This window comes from Pseudophryne corroboree, chromosome 4 (assembly GCF_028390025.1).
Source record: "Pseudophryne corroboree isolate aPseCor3 chromosome 4, aPseCor3.hap2, whole genome shotgun sequence".
In the NCBI taxonomy this organism is placed as follows: Eukaryota; Metazoa; Chordata; class Amphibia; order Anura; family Myobatrachidae; genus Pseudophryne; species Pseudophryne corroboree.
Window position 1 is genome coordinate 850,504,243 of NC_086447.1, and position 15,919 is coordinate 850,520,161.

General features: G+C 44.6%; 1 protein-coding gene across 1 annotated transcript in view; it reads left to right on the forward strand.

The window, feature by feature from the left end:
* ASB3 (ankyrin repeat and SOCS box containing 3) overlaps positions 1 to 15,919 on the forward strand; it is a 404,212-nt gene that overhangs the window by 305,116 nt on the left and 83,177 nt on the right. Inside the window, exon 7 of the mRNA XM_063918655.1 lies at positions 5,348 to 5,545. Within this exon, the coding sequence (XP_063774725.1) occupies positions 5,348 to 5,545 (198 nt within the window). The remainder of the gene's footprint in view (positions 1 to 5,347; positions 5,546 to 15,919) is intronic.

The window sequence follows — 15,919 nt, forward strand, 5'->3', positions numbered from 1 at the left end:
TCTGTGCGTCGATCACACGGTGGCGGCACACAATAGGCCCTTTGTAAATTTCAGCTCCAGGCCTATGTGGACCTTAATCTGGCACTGCCTGTATGCATCCAACAAGCTGGGTGCTCCTGCTTCAAAGCAAACCATTGCTCGCTGGATCTGTAACACGATTCAGCAGGCTCATTCTGCGGCTAGATTGCCGCATCCAAAATCAGTGAAAGCCCATTCCACAAGGAAGGTCTTCTTGGGCGGCTGCCCGAGGGGTCTCGGCATTACAGCTTTGCCGAGCTGCTACTTGGTCGGGTTCAAACACATTTGCAAAATTCTACAAGTTTGATACCCTGGCTGAGGAGGACCTCCTGTTTGCCCATTCGGTGCTGCAGAGTCATCCGCACTCTCCCGCCCGTTTGGGAGCTTTGGTATAATCCCCATGGTCCTTACGGAGTCCCCAGCATCCACTAGGACGTTAGAGAAAATAAGAATTTACTCACCGGTAATTCTATTTCTCGTAGTCCGTAGTGGATGCTGGGCGCCCGTCCCAAGTGCGGACTTTCTGCAATACGTGTATATGGTTATTGCTTAACAAAGGGTTATGGTTATGTAGCATCGGTTGAGTGATGCTCAGTTGTTGTTCATACTGTTAACTGGGTAAGTTTATCACGAGTTATACGGTGTGATTGGTGTGGCTGGTATGAGTCTTACCCTGGATTCCAAATCCTTTCCTAGTAATGTCAGCTCTTCCGGGCACAGTTTCCTTAACTCTCCTGCGGAGCCCGTCTATTCCCCATGGTCGTTACGGGGTCCCCAGCATCCACTACGGACTACGAGAAATAGAATTACCGGTGAGTAAATTCTTATTTTTTACACTGCTATTTAGATTTCAGGTTGAACACACCCCTCCCAAATCTAACTCTCTCTGGACATGTTACATCTGTCCCACCTGCAGTGCAGCATGGTTTTGCCCAGTTGCTTTGCTTACAAACATGAAGCCCATAGTTCAGTTTAAACTTTCATAGCAACTGTGACACCTGCAGGCTATAAAAATACCATGCTAACCCAGGAAAATCTGTTGTCTGCTATTCCGACAGAGATGAAGGATTGCAGTGAGTCCACAGCCCCAACAAGTGACAGCTGGGTCTTTGTGTCCATGATAAAAGGGAGGCTAGTGTGACACCCCCTATCCATAGTGAAATTTATGTCCAGACCATCCGCCACAAGTTTGATGCCTCCCTGGGTGCTGACTAGTGATGGGCCTGTTCATGATCTCGCACCTTCCCCCAGTTCTGTGGGGGGCAGGTGTGATGTATAATATTGACGTCCCTATATTGCAACTTTGATCCCAGTATTAACCACAAGGGTCCCTAACACCATTGTCCATTATTCCCAAAAAGTTTTAACAAAAAAAATGTAAGAATCTTTATTTGAATAATAGACAGAGTCTTCAAACCTGCCTTTAGCACTGTATTATCAGTAGCTTTTGTTGAGTTATCGAGTTTTGTTTTTGTTTTTTCATTTGTTTGCTAGAGAATAAATCCTAGTGAATGATGGGCCACATACTCAGAAATATTGGTTCAGATCACTAAATCACTGCATCCACTGTGTTTAGGTGACTTTAAAGTCCAACCCACCCTGTTTTGGAACAATCCACACTCGAACAGTGGGCCTGATTCAGGTTGAAGTTGTAATGCACCGTTGTTAGTTACATTGCACATGTTCAGTACAGGTCCTGTGACCTTGGATGCAGTAAGACTGCAGATGTCAGTTGATTGACAGGCTGCATCTGTCTGGGGGCGGCGATGGCCTCGTGTTTCCCAAACCGAAGTCGCGTTGCCTCCGTTATGTGGGAGTGCCGAGGGCTGGCCCTCCGTCTTCTGACGGCCGATGGTGCGGAAAGTGATCCGATGATGCATCCTCAGACGCAGCATTATATTACATTACATGCAGGAGGCGTCTACTTATACCAGACGCATCCTGCTGCATTACCACATGTTATCATTGCTGCTGCTTCCAAGTTTGGTGTGTAAATAGAAACAGAGAAGCTGCCAAATGGGATTCGGTAAGATTTCCCAATGGACGGGATGCCGGTGGTCAGAATCCCGACACCGACATCCCGGCCATCAAAATCCCAACAGCCCCCGGTAAAGACCCTAAGGGGTGTATTCAATAACTGTCGGAAGCTGCCGTCTTGTCGGAAAGACGGCAGCTTCGACTGAAATAATTCAATAGGGGCTGATTTTTTCCGACAAGTCTGGAATTCCCGACTTGTCGGAAAACACGTGGATCGGCGGAATTGCTGCCGATCTGCGTGCTTCTGTCGGAAAGGGGGGCAAACCCGACAGGTTTTGGCCCCTTTCCGACAAACTCAGTCCAACTTGAAAACAAGTCGGATTGAGGTGAGGAGGCAAGCGGTGCTGCGGGCGGCTGGGGGAGCTGAGATCAGCGGCCGGCAGGGGGAGCTGGCTGCGGGGGGACATGTCTGCGGCGGAGGGGGGAGGCCCTGCAGGGAGAGACCTCTCTCCCTGCAGCGCCTCCCCCCGCCAACGCAGACATGTCCCTCCGCCGATCTCTGCTCTCCCCCACTGCCCAGCTTACCCCGCCGCCGTCCTGCTCACGGCCGCCACCATCTGCACTCCTGGCCGCTGCTGTCAGCGGCAGGACAGGACTCTGCTCCCCCTGCGGCCCGCAGGCACCTCTTTCCATGCAGCACCTCCCTCCGCCGCCTCAGACATGTCCCCCCCGCCGATCTCTGCTCTTCCCCATTGCCCAGCTTACCCCGCCGCCGTCCCGCTCATGGCCGCCACCATCTGCACTCCTGGCCACTGCTGTCAGCGCATCCGCAGCAGCTGACAGTGGCAGGACAGGACCCAGTGTACGGCCAAATCCGACAGTCGGATTTGGCCATCCACTGGGGGTAATTCCAAGTTGATCGCAGCAGAAAACTTTTTAGCAGTTGGGCAAAACCATGTGCACTGCAGGGGGGACAGATATAACATGTGCAGAGAGAGTTAGATTTGGGTGTGGTGTGTTCAATCTGCAATCTAAATTGCAGTGTAAAAATAAAGCAGCCGGTATTTACCCTGCACAGAAACAAAATAACCCACCCAAATCTAACTCTCTCTGCAAATGTTATATCTGCCCCCCTGCAGTGCACATGGTTTTGCCCAACTGCTAAAAAATTTCCTGCTGCGATCAACTTGGAATTACCCCCACTGAGTAGGGCTTGTCGGATCCATTCCGACAACTGCATGTCGGAATGGATCTGACTGTTATTGAATATACCCCTAAGCCTCCCCTGTTCCCTACACTAACCCTCCCTTGTAGGTGCCTAAACCTAACCATGCCCGGTGGTTCCGAACCCTTCCTGGTGGTGCCTAACCCTCCCTTCCCCGCTGCCTAAACCTAAGCCTCCCCCCTCTTAGTGCTTAACCCTAACTCCCCCCCTCCCTGGTACCTAACCATAACCTTCCCCCTGCTGCACCCTAACCCCACTTTTAATGCCTGACGATAGGAATGCCAGCTGTGGGTATTATGATACCAGGATTCTGACGTAGGTCGGGATTTAGACGCCGGGATTCTGGCATCAGTATTTCGACCGCCGGAATCCCAAAAGTCGTCATATTGACTGCATCCTGCCAAATGTTCAGTTTTATCTAGCAATGGATGTATAAACTATGGTAGTGTTCTCAATAATAATAATATGCTGAAAGCTCTTAACCCATTTTAGGCATTAACATTTCTATACTTCCTCATTGTTTCTTAGTGGTATAAATAAATACAAAATGCCATAACACCTCGTGTGCCAATACTCCCGGCTGTTTGGGTGAGCGCATGGCGATTGCAGTGTCTGCAGTGGGGCAGAATCTTGCACCTTCCGATGAGAGCAGACAGACTGACAGCATACTTTGCCACATGCTGGTTGGGTCCTTATTGCGGCTACTTTTGAACAAATATGCATAGACAAGATGTTGGCATGGAGAGGACAAAGGGCCTGATTCAGGGATGTACGTACACAGCTAATGTGTAGACATATGCCAATGCTGTAGCCGCCTGGAGATGTTTTGAGACGCCATCCGCAGCTTTGAGGATACAAGCAGCTGTATAAAATACACATTGTTGTCACAGATCCTTCCATAATCCACTCACGGAGGAACCCTATGGTCATGCAGAATGGGCGCAGGATCTCAGATGTTGGCGCCATGTTTTCTGCAGTTGTAGGCTGAGGCATATTTGCGTTTTTGCCTCCAGATCCTGTTACTTCCCTCAAACAGTCCCTCACTGTCAATCACTTTGCGACAGAATCCTCACTGCAAGTGGCACCACTACTGTACCATGGCGGCTGTGCGCAGTGCGACTGTGGAGCATGCACAGTTTACTGATACTCGCATTGCGTACAGCTAGGACACAGGCCCAAAGAGGCTTCTTCTTTCCAATTGAATGGCCTGAATATGTGCAACATCTTCTGGGGATGCATTGTGGACCTTCTAGTTGCCCAACGGTGGAAGAAAAATTATACGCATGTAAAACAAAAAACGTTAGACGCACAAAAGGCATAACAGTGGCCATACAGAAAAACAATGACCGTACATGCCTGTGTGTCCTCATACACTGTTACTGCAGTCCTTTCTTTTTGGCGCGCCAGATCCGATGCGACCCAGCTTGCGCCAAGCATCTTTTTTTTGCCTGAAAGCGCATCTTAATTGCAGTGCGATGCAACAAAACCGCTTCACAATGACTGCACTGATAAATTTTATATTAATTTTATATGCGACACTTGTATATCGGCGTGCCACTGAGTCTGAATCTGCATGCGAAGGGCCACGATGCAGCAACCGCAGCGTTTTTCATGCAAAGTTCCATTATGCTTCATATAGACTCAGCGCAGCCTTATGACGTGGTTTTGTTACATTCCATTGCGACTAAGGCGCACATTCAGATAAAAAAAGACGCTACGCCACTCTGCGCTGCTAACTTGCGCCACATAGGCTTTTGAAGTTAGTTGTATGAGGACACGTCTGCATGTTCCCTCCTCTCCTTTCTAATACTTAGCAGTATTTCAGTGTTACATTTATATTAATAAAGGGAAATTACCCTAAAGTGATAGCAGGTTTGCCATTGAAGTGAAGTCCACCAATGTGTAGTTTCAGTTAATGCTGATTTCCAATTGTATCTCCAGAGGGTACAAGCAAAAATCCGTGTTAGCTGCTGCCTTGGGGTTGCTCACGGATTCGTAATTGAGTAGCCCTGGGCACTTTATTCAAGAGAAGAGGAACGACCCGCGTATAGTTAAATCTGCCCCATAGAATTTAACAGATAGCTCCTATAGCTGTGTAATGCCCATCTATTGCATATGTATTTTCAGGGTTCTGGGCATGCTTATGGCAGTCACAAATCGTGTGTGCGACACCGAGAAAGATCAAGTGAGTCCAGTGTATTCTGCAGTCTATGGAGGGCAAGTGGAGTGCCTGAAGCTGCTACTAGCCGGAGGGTATAGCCCTGAAGCCCAGGAATGTCCACTCTTCGGATGTAAAACGCCCATGTGCATGGCCATTCAAAGAGGGTATGACCATTCTAGAAATTATTATCATTTTCATTAGATGCTGCCATCATTCTGCAATGTCTGTCTCCCACCTTACTCCCTGCCCCTGTCAGATGCACTATATTAGCTGCAATGAACCTTTTACACCCTCTCGTTAGCTGTTAATAGGCCCTCATTCCGAGTTGTTCGCTCGCTAGCAGATTTTAGCAGCATTGCACACGCTAGGCCGCCGCCCTCTGGGAGTGAATCTTAGCTTGGCAGAATTGCGAATGAAAGATTAGCAGAATTGCGAATGAAAGATTAGCAGAATTGTGAATAGAAAATTCTTAGCAGTTTCTGAGTAGCTCGAGACTTACTCCTACACTGCGATCAGCTCAGCCCGTTTCGTTCCTGGTTTGAGGTCAAAAACACACCCAGCGTTCGGCCAGCCACTCCCCCTTTTCTCCAGACACTCAGCGTTTTCTCTTGGCACGCCTGCGTTTTTCCCAGAAAACGGTCCGTTTCCGCCCAGAAACACCCACTTCGTGTCAATCACACTCTGATAACTTCAACGATGAAAATTCTTCACTTGGACGTGAGTAAATCTACTAAGTGTTGTGCTAAAATACTTAGCGCATGCGCACTGCGTACCATGCGCACTGCGTACCATGCGCATGCGCATTTTTGCCTTAATCGCTCCGTTACGAAAATCGGCAACGAGTGAACAACTCGGAATGACCCCCATAGTCACTTTTACCTTCTTGTGCTAAATGAAGCAAACATGACTAGTAATAAACACTTTTTGCACTCACGTCTCTTAAATGCAATGGTGATAACTATTCTCACACATGTGCTATAGGGCTAAATATACATGTTTAGTTCTAGCAATAACAGAGGACAAAAAGCAGTTACAGGCCATTATATCTAAAATAGAAGTTGCCCCAATATAAAAGCTGCTATTGATATTGACAAACACATTTGTAAAGGTTTTAGGACCGTACTAATGGTCCCCGTCTGAAACAAAGCAGTCAGCATTTATTTTGCACACCCACCTGACAATATATCACAAATGGCGCAGTCAGCCAAACTAGATTATTATATATTATTATTTATAAGGCACCACTAATGGTCCGCAGCGCCATACAGCTGGTAACAGTAGGACAGTACAGGCTACACAGAATATTACATTACATTACAGTAGGCAAACATAAACAGAGCACAGGTAACAGCACCACAATTCTCAGTACACAATACAGGGATGGAGTAATCAGCGAACGGTGGAACCTGCCTCCAATAGTGACGGCATAAGTAGCAGTAGAGCCGCTGAAAGAGACAAACGCCTATGGGGGTCATTTCGAGTTGATCGCTCGCTAGCTGTTTTTAGCAGCCGTGCAAACACATAGTCGCCGCCCACGGGGGAGTGTATTTTGGCTTTGCAAGTGTGCGAACGCCTGTGCAACCGAGCTCTGCAAAAAGATTTTGTGCAGTTTCAGAGTAGGTCTGAACTTACTCAGCCCTTGCGATCACTTCAGTCTTTTTGGTGCCGAAATTGACGTCACACACCCGCCCTCCAAACGCCCAGACACGCCTGCGTTTTCCCTACCACTCCCAGAAAACGGTCAGTTGACACCCATAAACGCCCTCTTTCTGTCAATCTTCTTGCGATCGGCTGTGCGTATGGATTCTTCGTTAAATCCATAGCTCAGCAACTATCCGCTTTGTAACCGTACGACGCGCCTGTGCATTGCGGTGCATACGCATGCGCAGTAGAGACCTGATCACAGCACAGCGAAAATCGGCAGCGTACTATCAACTCGGAATGACCCCCTATGAGCGAGAGAAATTCTGGGCTGTGAGAACAGGAGGAGGGAGAAACCTGCTCTTAGGAGCTTACAATCTAGGGGAGAGGGGAGACAGACAGATGACATGAGGTGTGAGTATGTGGATAGGGACCTGAGGGTAGGAAGTAGATAAGGTAGGAGGGTGGAGTGAGCGACCTGGTGAACAAGATGATTTTGGACAATGTGTGCAGGTATATAGCAGGCCAACAGTATGTAGTCAGCACCAGAATGTCGATATGGCCGAAAATTTCGACATTAACAACATCATCACAGACATAATGGCCCTCATTCCGAGTTGTTCGCTCGCAAGCTGCTTTTAGCAGCTTTGCACACGCTAAGCTGCCGCCTACTGGGAGTGAATCTTAGCATAGTAGATTTGCGAACGAAAGATTAGCAGATTTGCGAATAGAAATTTCTTTTTAGTTTCTGAGTGGCTCGAGACTTACTCCTCCACTGCGATCAGTTCAGTCAGTTTCGTTCCTGGTATGACGACACAAACACTCCCAGCGTTCACCCAGACACTCCCCCGTTTTTTCAGACACTCCCGCGTTTCTTCAGACACTCCCGCGTTTTTCCCAGAAACTGCAGCGTTTTTTCGCACACACCCATAAAACGGCCAGTTTCCGCCCAGAAACACCCACTTCCTGTCAATCACATTACGATCACCAGAACGAAGAAGAAACCTTGTAATGCCGTGAGTAAAATACCTAACTTAATAGCAAATTTACTTGGCGCAGTCGCACTGCGGACATTGCACATGCGCATTAGCGACTAATCGCTCCATTGCGGAAAAAAAAATAACGAACGATCAACTCGGAATGACCACCAATGTCAACAGTGTTTACAGTACACTCCTATAATCTACAGAGTTCACTGATAAGAATGTAAACTGATAGTTTTAGTAGTTATGCAGTACTGTACTGGAATCCCGGATGGTGTAATCCTGTTTCTTTTAGGAGATTGGTATACAGTATATACAAGTTTGATAAATGTATTGCAGTTATATCGTATGTGACTGAATCCAACTGTGGAAGTCTTTATAGTATTTTTTTATATAGTTTAATAAATGTGTTTATGCAATTTACTGGCCTACATGGAAGCCTCTTTACCTAGGTTACACCAGCGCAGTTGTTTGTGGTTTATGTGAGGTTGGCAATGATCTCTTTTTTACTGCTGCAGGTGTATACCTTATATCCCGGGTGCTCATCAGGCGCTTGGAAATTTATTACTATCCCCTTGACATTGTCGTCATAATATGCCAACTGACAAATCAAGTCGACATTACATAAAACACCTTTTCCAACTGACTGCTGATTACCAAATAAATACGGCACAAACTACAGCTGCATTGGATGATGAACTCAAAAGTAACAGTGACTGAATTATATTGCTAACCTAACACTGGCAGATCATGTTAGCCAAAGACCCCATGGAAATTGGTTCTGGGGTGTGTATTAGGTCATAGGGGGTGGTTCAGACCTGATCGCCGCTGTGCGTTTTCGCACAGCTGGCAATCAGCAATAAACTGCGCATGCGTATGTACTGCAATGTGCACGCGCGTTGGCCAACAACAGCGGGCATCGCCTGGTGTTCATAAGGTGATTGACAGGAAGAGGCCGTTTGTGGGTGGTAACTGACCGTTTACTGGGAGTGTCCGGAAAACCGCTGACGTGTCCAAGCGTTTTCAGGGAGGGTGTCCGACGTCAGCTCCGGCCCCGATCAGCCTCTTCTGATTGCACTGTAGGAGTACTGGGCGGCACACAGACTGCACACAGTGGATTTTTGCAGCTCGCCGTACACATGGGATCGCACACTTGCACTGCGAATTTACACTACCCCGTGGTCGGCGACTATCTGAACGCAGGACAGCAAAGTTTGCAGCCCAGTGATCAGGTCTGAATCACCCCCATAGTCAGAATAAGAAGCAGGGATTACTGTCTATAATTGCAAATGAAGATGTTTAATTTGCACCAAGTATAAGATGGTCCAAGATGACCAGTATCAAATAAGAGGCACTGATATTAGGCAGGTGCACGGTAAAGTTGCATTCATCTTTGAATACGGGCGTATATACTCATGGGGAGCATCTGCAGCCATTTCGCATTCAATTCGGCATCAGGTCCGTATAGTGCTGTCATTAACTGAGCAGCACTTGCTAAAATCATCCAACGTCAGCTGTAAAGTTCTAGAACAATAAGCACTTTTAACTGAAAGCAAGAATTTTTTCTTTGTTTGTTTTTTTCCGTGAACGCAATCAGCAATCCACTCACCGGGTCTCAAAAGTGATAAATGATCTAGCTAAATATTCCTCTGGGAAGCCTGACTGTTGAGCAGACGTGTAAAACATAATTGCATTCAACTTTCTACTCTTTCCAATAGCAGTTATCAACTCTCCCTGTCTTTGGAACCTGACATGATGCTATAATTGAATGAAACCAATGCTAAATTGACACGTTTTTTTTTTTTTTTTTTTTTTGCTCAACCACTGCACCAGATTGCCTGTGGCTCACAGTGAATTAAGGGGTCTGGAGTTTCTCACGTAAATTACCTATCCACATATTTTTCTTCCATTCTTTTTTTTCTCTTACAGTACGCGAAGATTTACACTTTTTAATAGTGTGACAGCAGCTTAACGTTGCTTCCTTTGTGCCGGCTGTTATAAATAGAGGCGACGTCAGCAGATAACGTCGGAGGAAATAGAATTCTGGCGAGAGCCAGGTGTTTGTGTTGTCTGTTTACCAGTCTGCGCTTTAGAATGTGTTTGAACATTTAATGCAGGCACTCTAATTCCAGTTCTCATTACTACGTATTACTGTATGTCAGCTGGGCGAGATGTCTGGAAGGATAGAAAATAAAATGTTGACTAAATAAATCTACTCTACCAGAAAGAGCACACTTTAAGCAAGCACAGTAGAGAGATCTCCCCTCTCTAATGATAGCATTTGCATGATAGCTAACCTATTATAGTTAATGTTTCCGTGGTCAGACTGTGGATGATTTTAAATTGCTTGAGGCAGGAGCTGATCCAAGTCCTTGGTTGCCCATGTGAACACGTTCGCCTGGATAATAGCCAGCGTATTCCTTGGCAGGTCCCTTTATAAATTATGCATGAGGTTTGCAATGAAGCACTGCTTAAGGTTTATTGTATAGCGTTTTACAGTGTATCAATCAGAGCACGTCTCCCAAAATCCCTGTACATCATTAGCTTGTTTTGTTTGGTCTACAGCAAATGACTTAATAAACATAGATACGTACGGACGTCTTCTGATTTTTGTTGTTTGAACGCCTTGCTTTTCTAATCTTTTGTCATTGTGCTGCCTGAAAAGAATATAGGATGTTTTATGTTGTGTTTATATTGATGTTTGTTTTTGTAAATTAACTGAAGGTGTTGAGTCAGTGTTTTTTCCCATTTAGCGTGGCGTTAGTCTATTTTTTGTTTTTTAAAGAAACTGTAATTAATAACCTAAATTAGGGCAGTTCTTCTTAGAATAGTTTTCAACTGGAGCAATCAAACTAGTTTAGGACTCATTTGTTCAACACCTGTCACAAAGTATCATTGTTCTTGTTTGTTTTCTTGCCATTAGATATGATTGCTGAATTTTATCGACTGCTAGTGGCCGGTTTTCTTTGCAGAGTTTTGTTATTTAGGGCAGAGCAGTGTGAGTGGAATAACAAACACCGTAGTTAGACTCCAAGCTGGAATTTATTTGTGATTCTGCGTTCTTCTGTGTTTAACTGAAATTCATTGCAAGTGGCTAAATCTTCCTGGCTGGTTGTGCCCTTAATATACTTTCCTGGGTGGATTTGGGTCAAGTTTATGTCTAAGGATAATACTGATTATTTTGTGACTTAATAATTTAATGTCAATTTACATGATTCTTAGCAGTGATCCTTAGGAGTCTGTCGCAATGCTTGCGGACATTGGGGGTCATTCCGAGTTGTTCGCTCGTTGCCGATTTTCGCTATACTGCGATTAGTCGCTTATTGCGCATGCGCATGGTACGCAGAGCGCATGCGCTTAGTTATTTTACACAAAACTTAGCTGTTTTGCTGTAGCGTCTGCTGCGCTTTTCAGTCGCACTGGTGTTCGGTAAATGATTGACAGGAAAGGGGCGTTTCTGGGCGGCAACTCAGCGTTTTCCCGGCGTTTGCTAAAAAACGCAGGCGTGTCAGGGAAAAACGCGGGAGTGTCTGGAGAAACGGGGGAGTGGCTGGCCGAACGCAGGGCGTGTTTGTGACGTCAAACCAGGAACTAAACGGGCTGAGCTGATCGCAGTGTAGGAGTAAGTCTCGAGCTACTCAGAAACTGCTAAGAATTATTTATTCGCAATTCTGCTAATCTTTCGTTAGCAATTCTGCTATGCTAAGATACACTCCCAGAGGGCGGCGGCCTAGCGCGTGCAATGCTGCTAAAAGCAGCTAGCGAGCGAACAACTCGGAATGAGGGCCATTATTCAGGAAGATGGGGAACATTTCAGAACCTTGGAGGCAGTAACATAACTAGAACTGAGTATACCATTAAACTAAACTTAGACGTTCCATCCAAATATTAATGCACCTCCAGATAAATGCTCATTTTTACTTTCACCAAAACCATAACAGCAATACACTAATTTTATATATATATATTACACTGGTTGTGACTTGAAGCTATTGTAGCTGCTGGCAAGGTTACACACGCATATGAAATTGTGGTAGACCTGTGTATTTGAACTTGTTATCCAAATCCCTGAATCATAAGGTCACATACCTATTTGAACTTGCGTTCAGGCCTATGCGTTTGAACTTGTTATTCAAGCACTTAACCATAAGGCTTAATCTAACTTTCACCTGTGTACCCCACCGGTGTGTGGTTTTTTCAAGTATCCAGAATACGTAATTGCCATTTTATTGATGCACTAACAGTATTTATCAAGCACTAGAGACATACCCCTGATGAAGTCTTAGAGTAAGACGAAACGCGTCGGTTTATTTGTTCATAAACATCAAATCTCCGAATTGTCAAAGGAGAAGGAGGAATCTATCAAAGTTATTTCAACTGGTCCTCTGTACTATATGGTGTTATCTGCAAGAAGAGATACTATACCGTTTTGTATCATTGCTTTTATGTTGTAATAAATTTTACATGGAACATGTTAAATGTGGTTTTATGCTCACAAATTAGGAGTAAATATCTTAGGGAGACTGCTGTTTTTCCCCATTGAATATTGGGTGGAAAAACAACCCAAGTGCGCCCATTCCTCTACTGGCACATATATATATATATATATATATATATAAAACATGTATTTCTAAATTACAGTATTAGTACATTTACATTTATAACTTTATCATATACTAGCTGAATTTCAAGTATAATCACAAAGAGATGAAAAGCATTGGTATGTAAGCAAATTTAATACTGCTTTTAAATTTTTTGACATATAAAACACAAAAATACACATATAACATTTTTGATGTATATGAATAAAATCAACAAATTACTAAAATGCAATTAATAGATTTTTATTATTATATTGGCATGCCACTTTAATTTTGAAGGACTTCCTTTTAAACTAAGTATTTAGGGCCTACTTCAAGGTTGATTGCAAAACAACATTTTCCTCTAATTTGCAAAACCATGTGCACTGCAGGGGGGGCAGATGTAACATGTGCAGAGAGAGTTAGATTTGGGTGGGGTGTGTTCAAAGTGAAATCTAAATTGCAGTGTCAAAATAAAGCTGGCAGTATTTACCCTGCACAGAAACAATATAACCCACCAAAATTTTACTCTCTCTGCACATGTTACACCTGCCCCACCTGCAGTACAACATGGTTTTGCCCATTAGAGGAAATGTTGTTTTGCAATAAACCTTGAAATAGGCCCTTAGTCTTTCCTTCAGGCTGGAGAATGGCCAGTCTGTCAGAGGAGCTGACACTGGAATAGGCAACATACAACGGGCCATGGGAGAAGCCATCACTCCTCAGATTTACACCAGCCACTTTCAAACTCTGCCCCTGAGCTTTGTTAATGGTCATGACATAGCAAACCTTTACCGAGAAGTGCAGCTGTTTGAACTGGAAGTGGTAGTCTGATGGGATCAGGGGAATTCTCGGAATGAAGACAGTCTCTCCCTGGCTGACGAGTGTGAATATTGTCACTTCAATTACATGTTTGTGCAGAGTCTTCACCTGCAGCCTGGTACCATTGCACAGTTTGGGTGTCTGTAGTCTCTGTATCTTATTTTCTGGACAATGGGATATACCTAAAGTTAACTGGTTAGTTTATCACAGAAGATCAGCAATTAGACTTACAACAGGACACGCTCCGCCCGCCGCTGCCAATCTTTGTCAGGCCGCACCTCCGGGAGGACCTTCCCCGGAATTGATGCTGTCAAAAAGCTGGCGCTGAGAAAAATAATCCGCCTCCTTCTCTGCCCCGTCCCACCTCTGATGCTGCCCTGCTCAGTGCTGTAAATGCTGGGGCGACCGTTCAAGCACCGCCCGCTGTATGTTACATATGTAAGGTTTGCAAGGATAGGCTGACTATTCCAAAGAGCCCTAGGTCTCTTTGCTAAACTTCTCGCTCTCTGTAGGGCTCCTCCTTTGAGGTAAAAAGGTAAAGATTTTCACACCACACTTAAGGTCACTGGGAGAGCTGTCGGTAGCCTTTACACAGCAGATAAGCAGTTGCTGACTATCTAGCTTCCCTTTAATGCATTTAAGAGTCAAAATATCTATGTCTCCTTTCCTCCTATTGCTCTCTGAGAGGTTCAGCAACGTTTAGTTCAAGTAACAGGTTCACCTCTGATAATTGAGACACTATTCTCTCCTGACTGGAAATAGTTTGTTTAAGTACTTATATCTGAAATCTGTATATATATATATATATCAAAAAATGAGGCGGCACTCAGAGATTTGTTGAAAAGCAAACAGGTGTGTATTCAAATCATCACATCACATCAACGTTTCGGGGAACAAATCCCCTTCATCAGGATGAACAAACAGTGCAGAAAGTGAAATATATAGACAGACTCACCCAAGGAGACTTCCCACTGCACATCACCGCAGTCCCAGCATACCTGGCTCCGCCTCCCTCACTTCCGGGTATGTCACTTCCTGTGGAAGTGACAAAACGGGTCCCTGGCTGGTAACCACGGTGATGCTGTAAACAAAACAGAGGATCAAACCCAGATGGAGGGCACCAGTGTAAGCAAGCCCTAGGGGGCATCCAGAGTGCCGGCGTTACGCTGTATGGATATATATATATATATATATATATATATAGTGCATGGAAGACAGCGGCACTCAGCAGACTTGAAGAAAAATATTTATGCCTTTCGTGTATGATTGTCCCTGAAGACGGGGTGTCGTCCCCGAAACGGCGTAGGACCGAATTAAAGATCATTTGAATGATTTCCAGACTGCTGAGTGCCGCTGTTTCCTAATCTCTCTATTATGGATCTTGCATTTTGATCACTGAGGGCACCGCAGCAAGTAAACGTCTCTTCCCCTCTTTTGAGTGCCGAACCTAACCGATACCTATATATATATATATATATATATGTTGATAGTTGTTTGGAGAGCGCTCAAGTATGCATTAAAGTCTCTTTGCAATCTTTCTATAGTATCTCAAAGAATAGTCACGGATGCTTGGGAAAGTATCCCTAAACACGCACCACTAAAAATCCTAATGCTAATATCCTAAATTTATCCTAAATTTAGAGGAATATCCAATGAAGGGTACTGCAAACTTCTTAAACCAGCGTACAGGAACAATTCAGACTTTCTAATACAGCTAGGATTTTTAGTGGTGCGTGTTTAGGGATAGTTTCCCAAGCATTACGGTTCTACAATTAGGACATCGCTCTTACATATAAAAACACCCCTAAGGAAGTCTATGTTTAGACGAAACGTGTTGGATGATGAGACATAGTGGGTGGACAAGCTGTCATTGAGCTCCTCCCCGGCTGGGGTGGACAGCTAGTCCTTATAAGATCATATCCCATGATTGTCTAAAGATCAATGTAAGAGTTATAAACTTTAAAAAAAAAAATTTTTTTTTTATTAATTTTGGCGAAGGACTAACGAGTGATTTTACTGTCTGGTGAATCTGGTGCGAGGGTATTTTTCAGGATCATCCCACTATCCGTAACTATTCTTTGAGATACTATAGAAAGATTGCAAAGAGACTTTAATGCATACTTGAGCGCTCTCCAAACAACTATCAACACTTTTCAACCACTGGTTCTCAACTGGCAGGAGGACTGTTTTTTGTGTTTAAGGCAAATTTTTAGCGCAATTTGATTATTTTGTTATATATATATATATATATATATATATATATATATATATATATATATATATATATATATATAAAAGGCAAATACGACTGACTCCTCACAAAATCTCCTGGACCATTCCTTGCCAGTGGCAGTTGCAGAGCAGTCCATTATTCAAATAGGGGAGTCACACCCAGCAAAGTTTGACAGTGTTCAGGGGTGGCAGTTGATGTGGCTCTCCTATTTGAGTAATGGAGTGCTCTGCAACTGCCACTGGCAAGTAAGTTCAGGAACAGAGCATTGTGTCCTCCCCC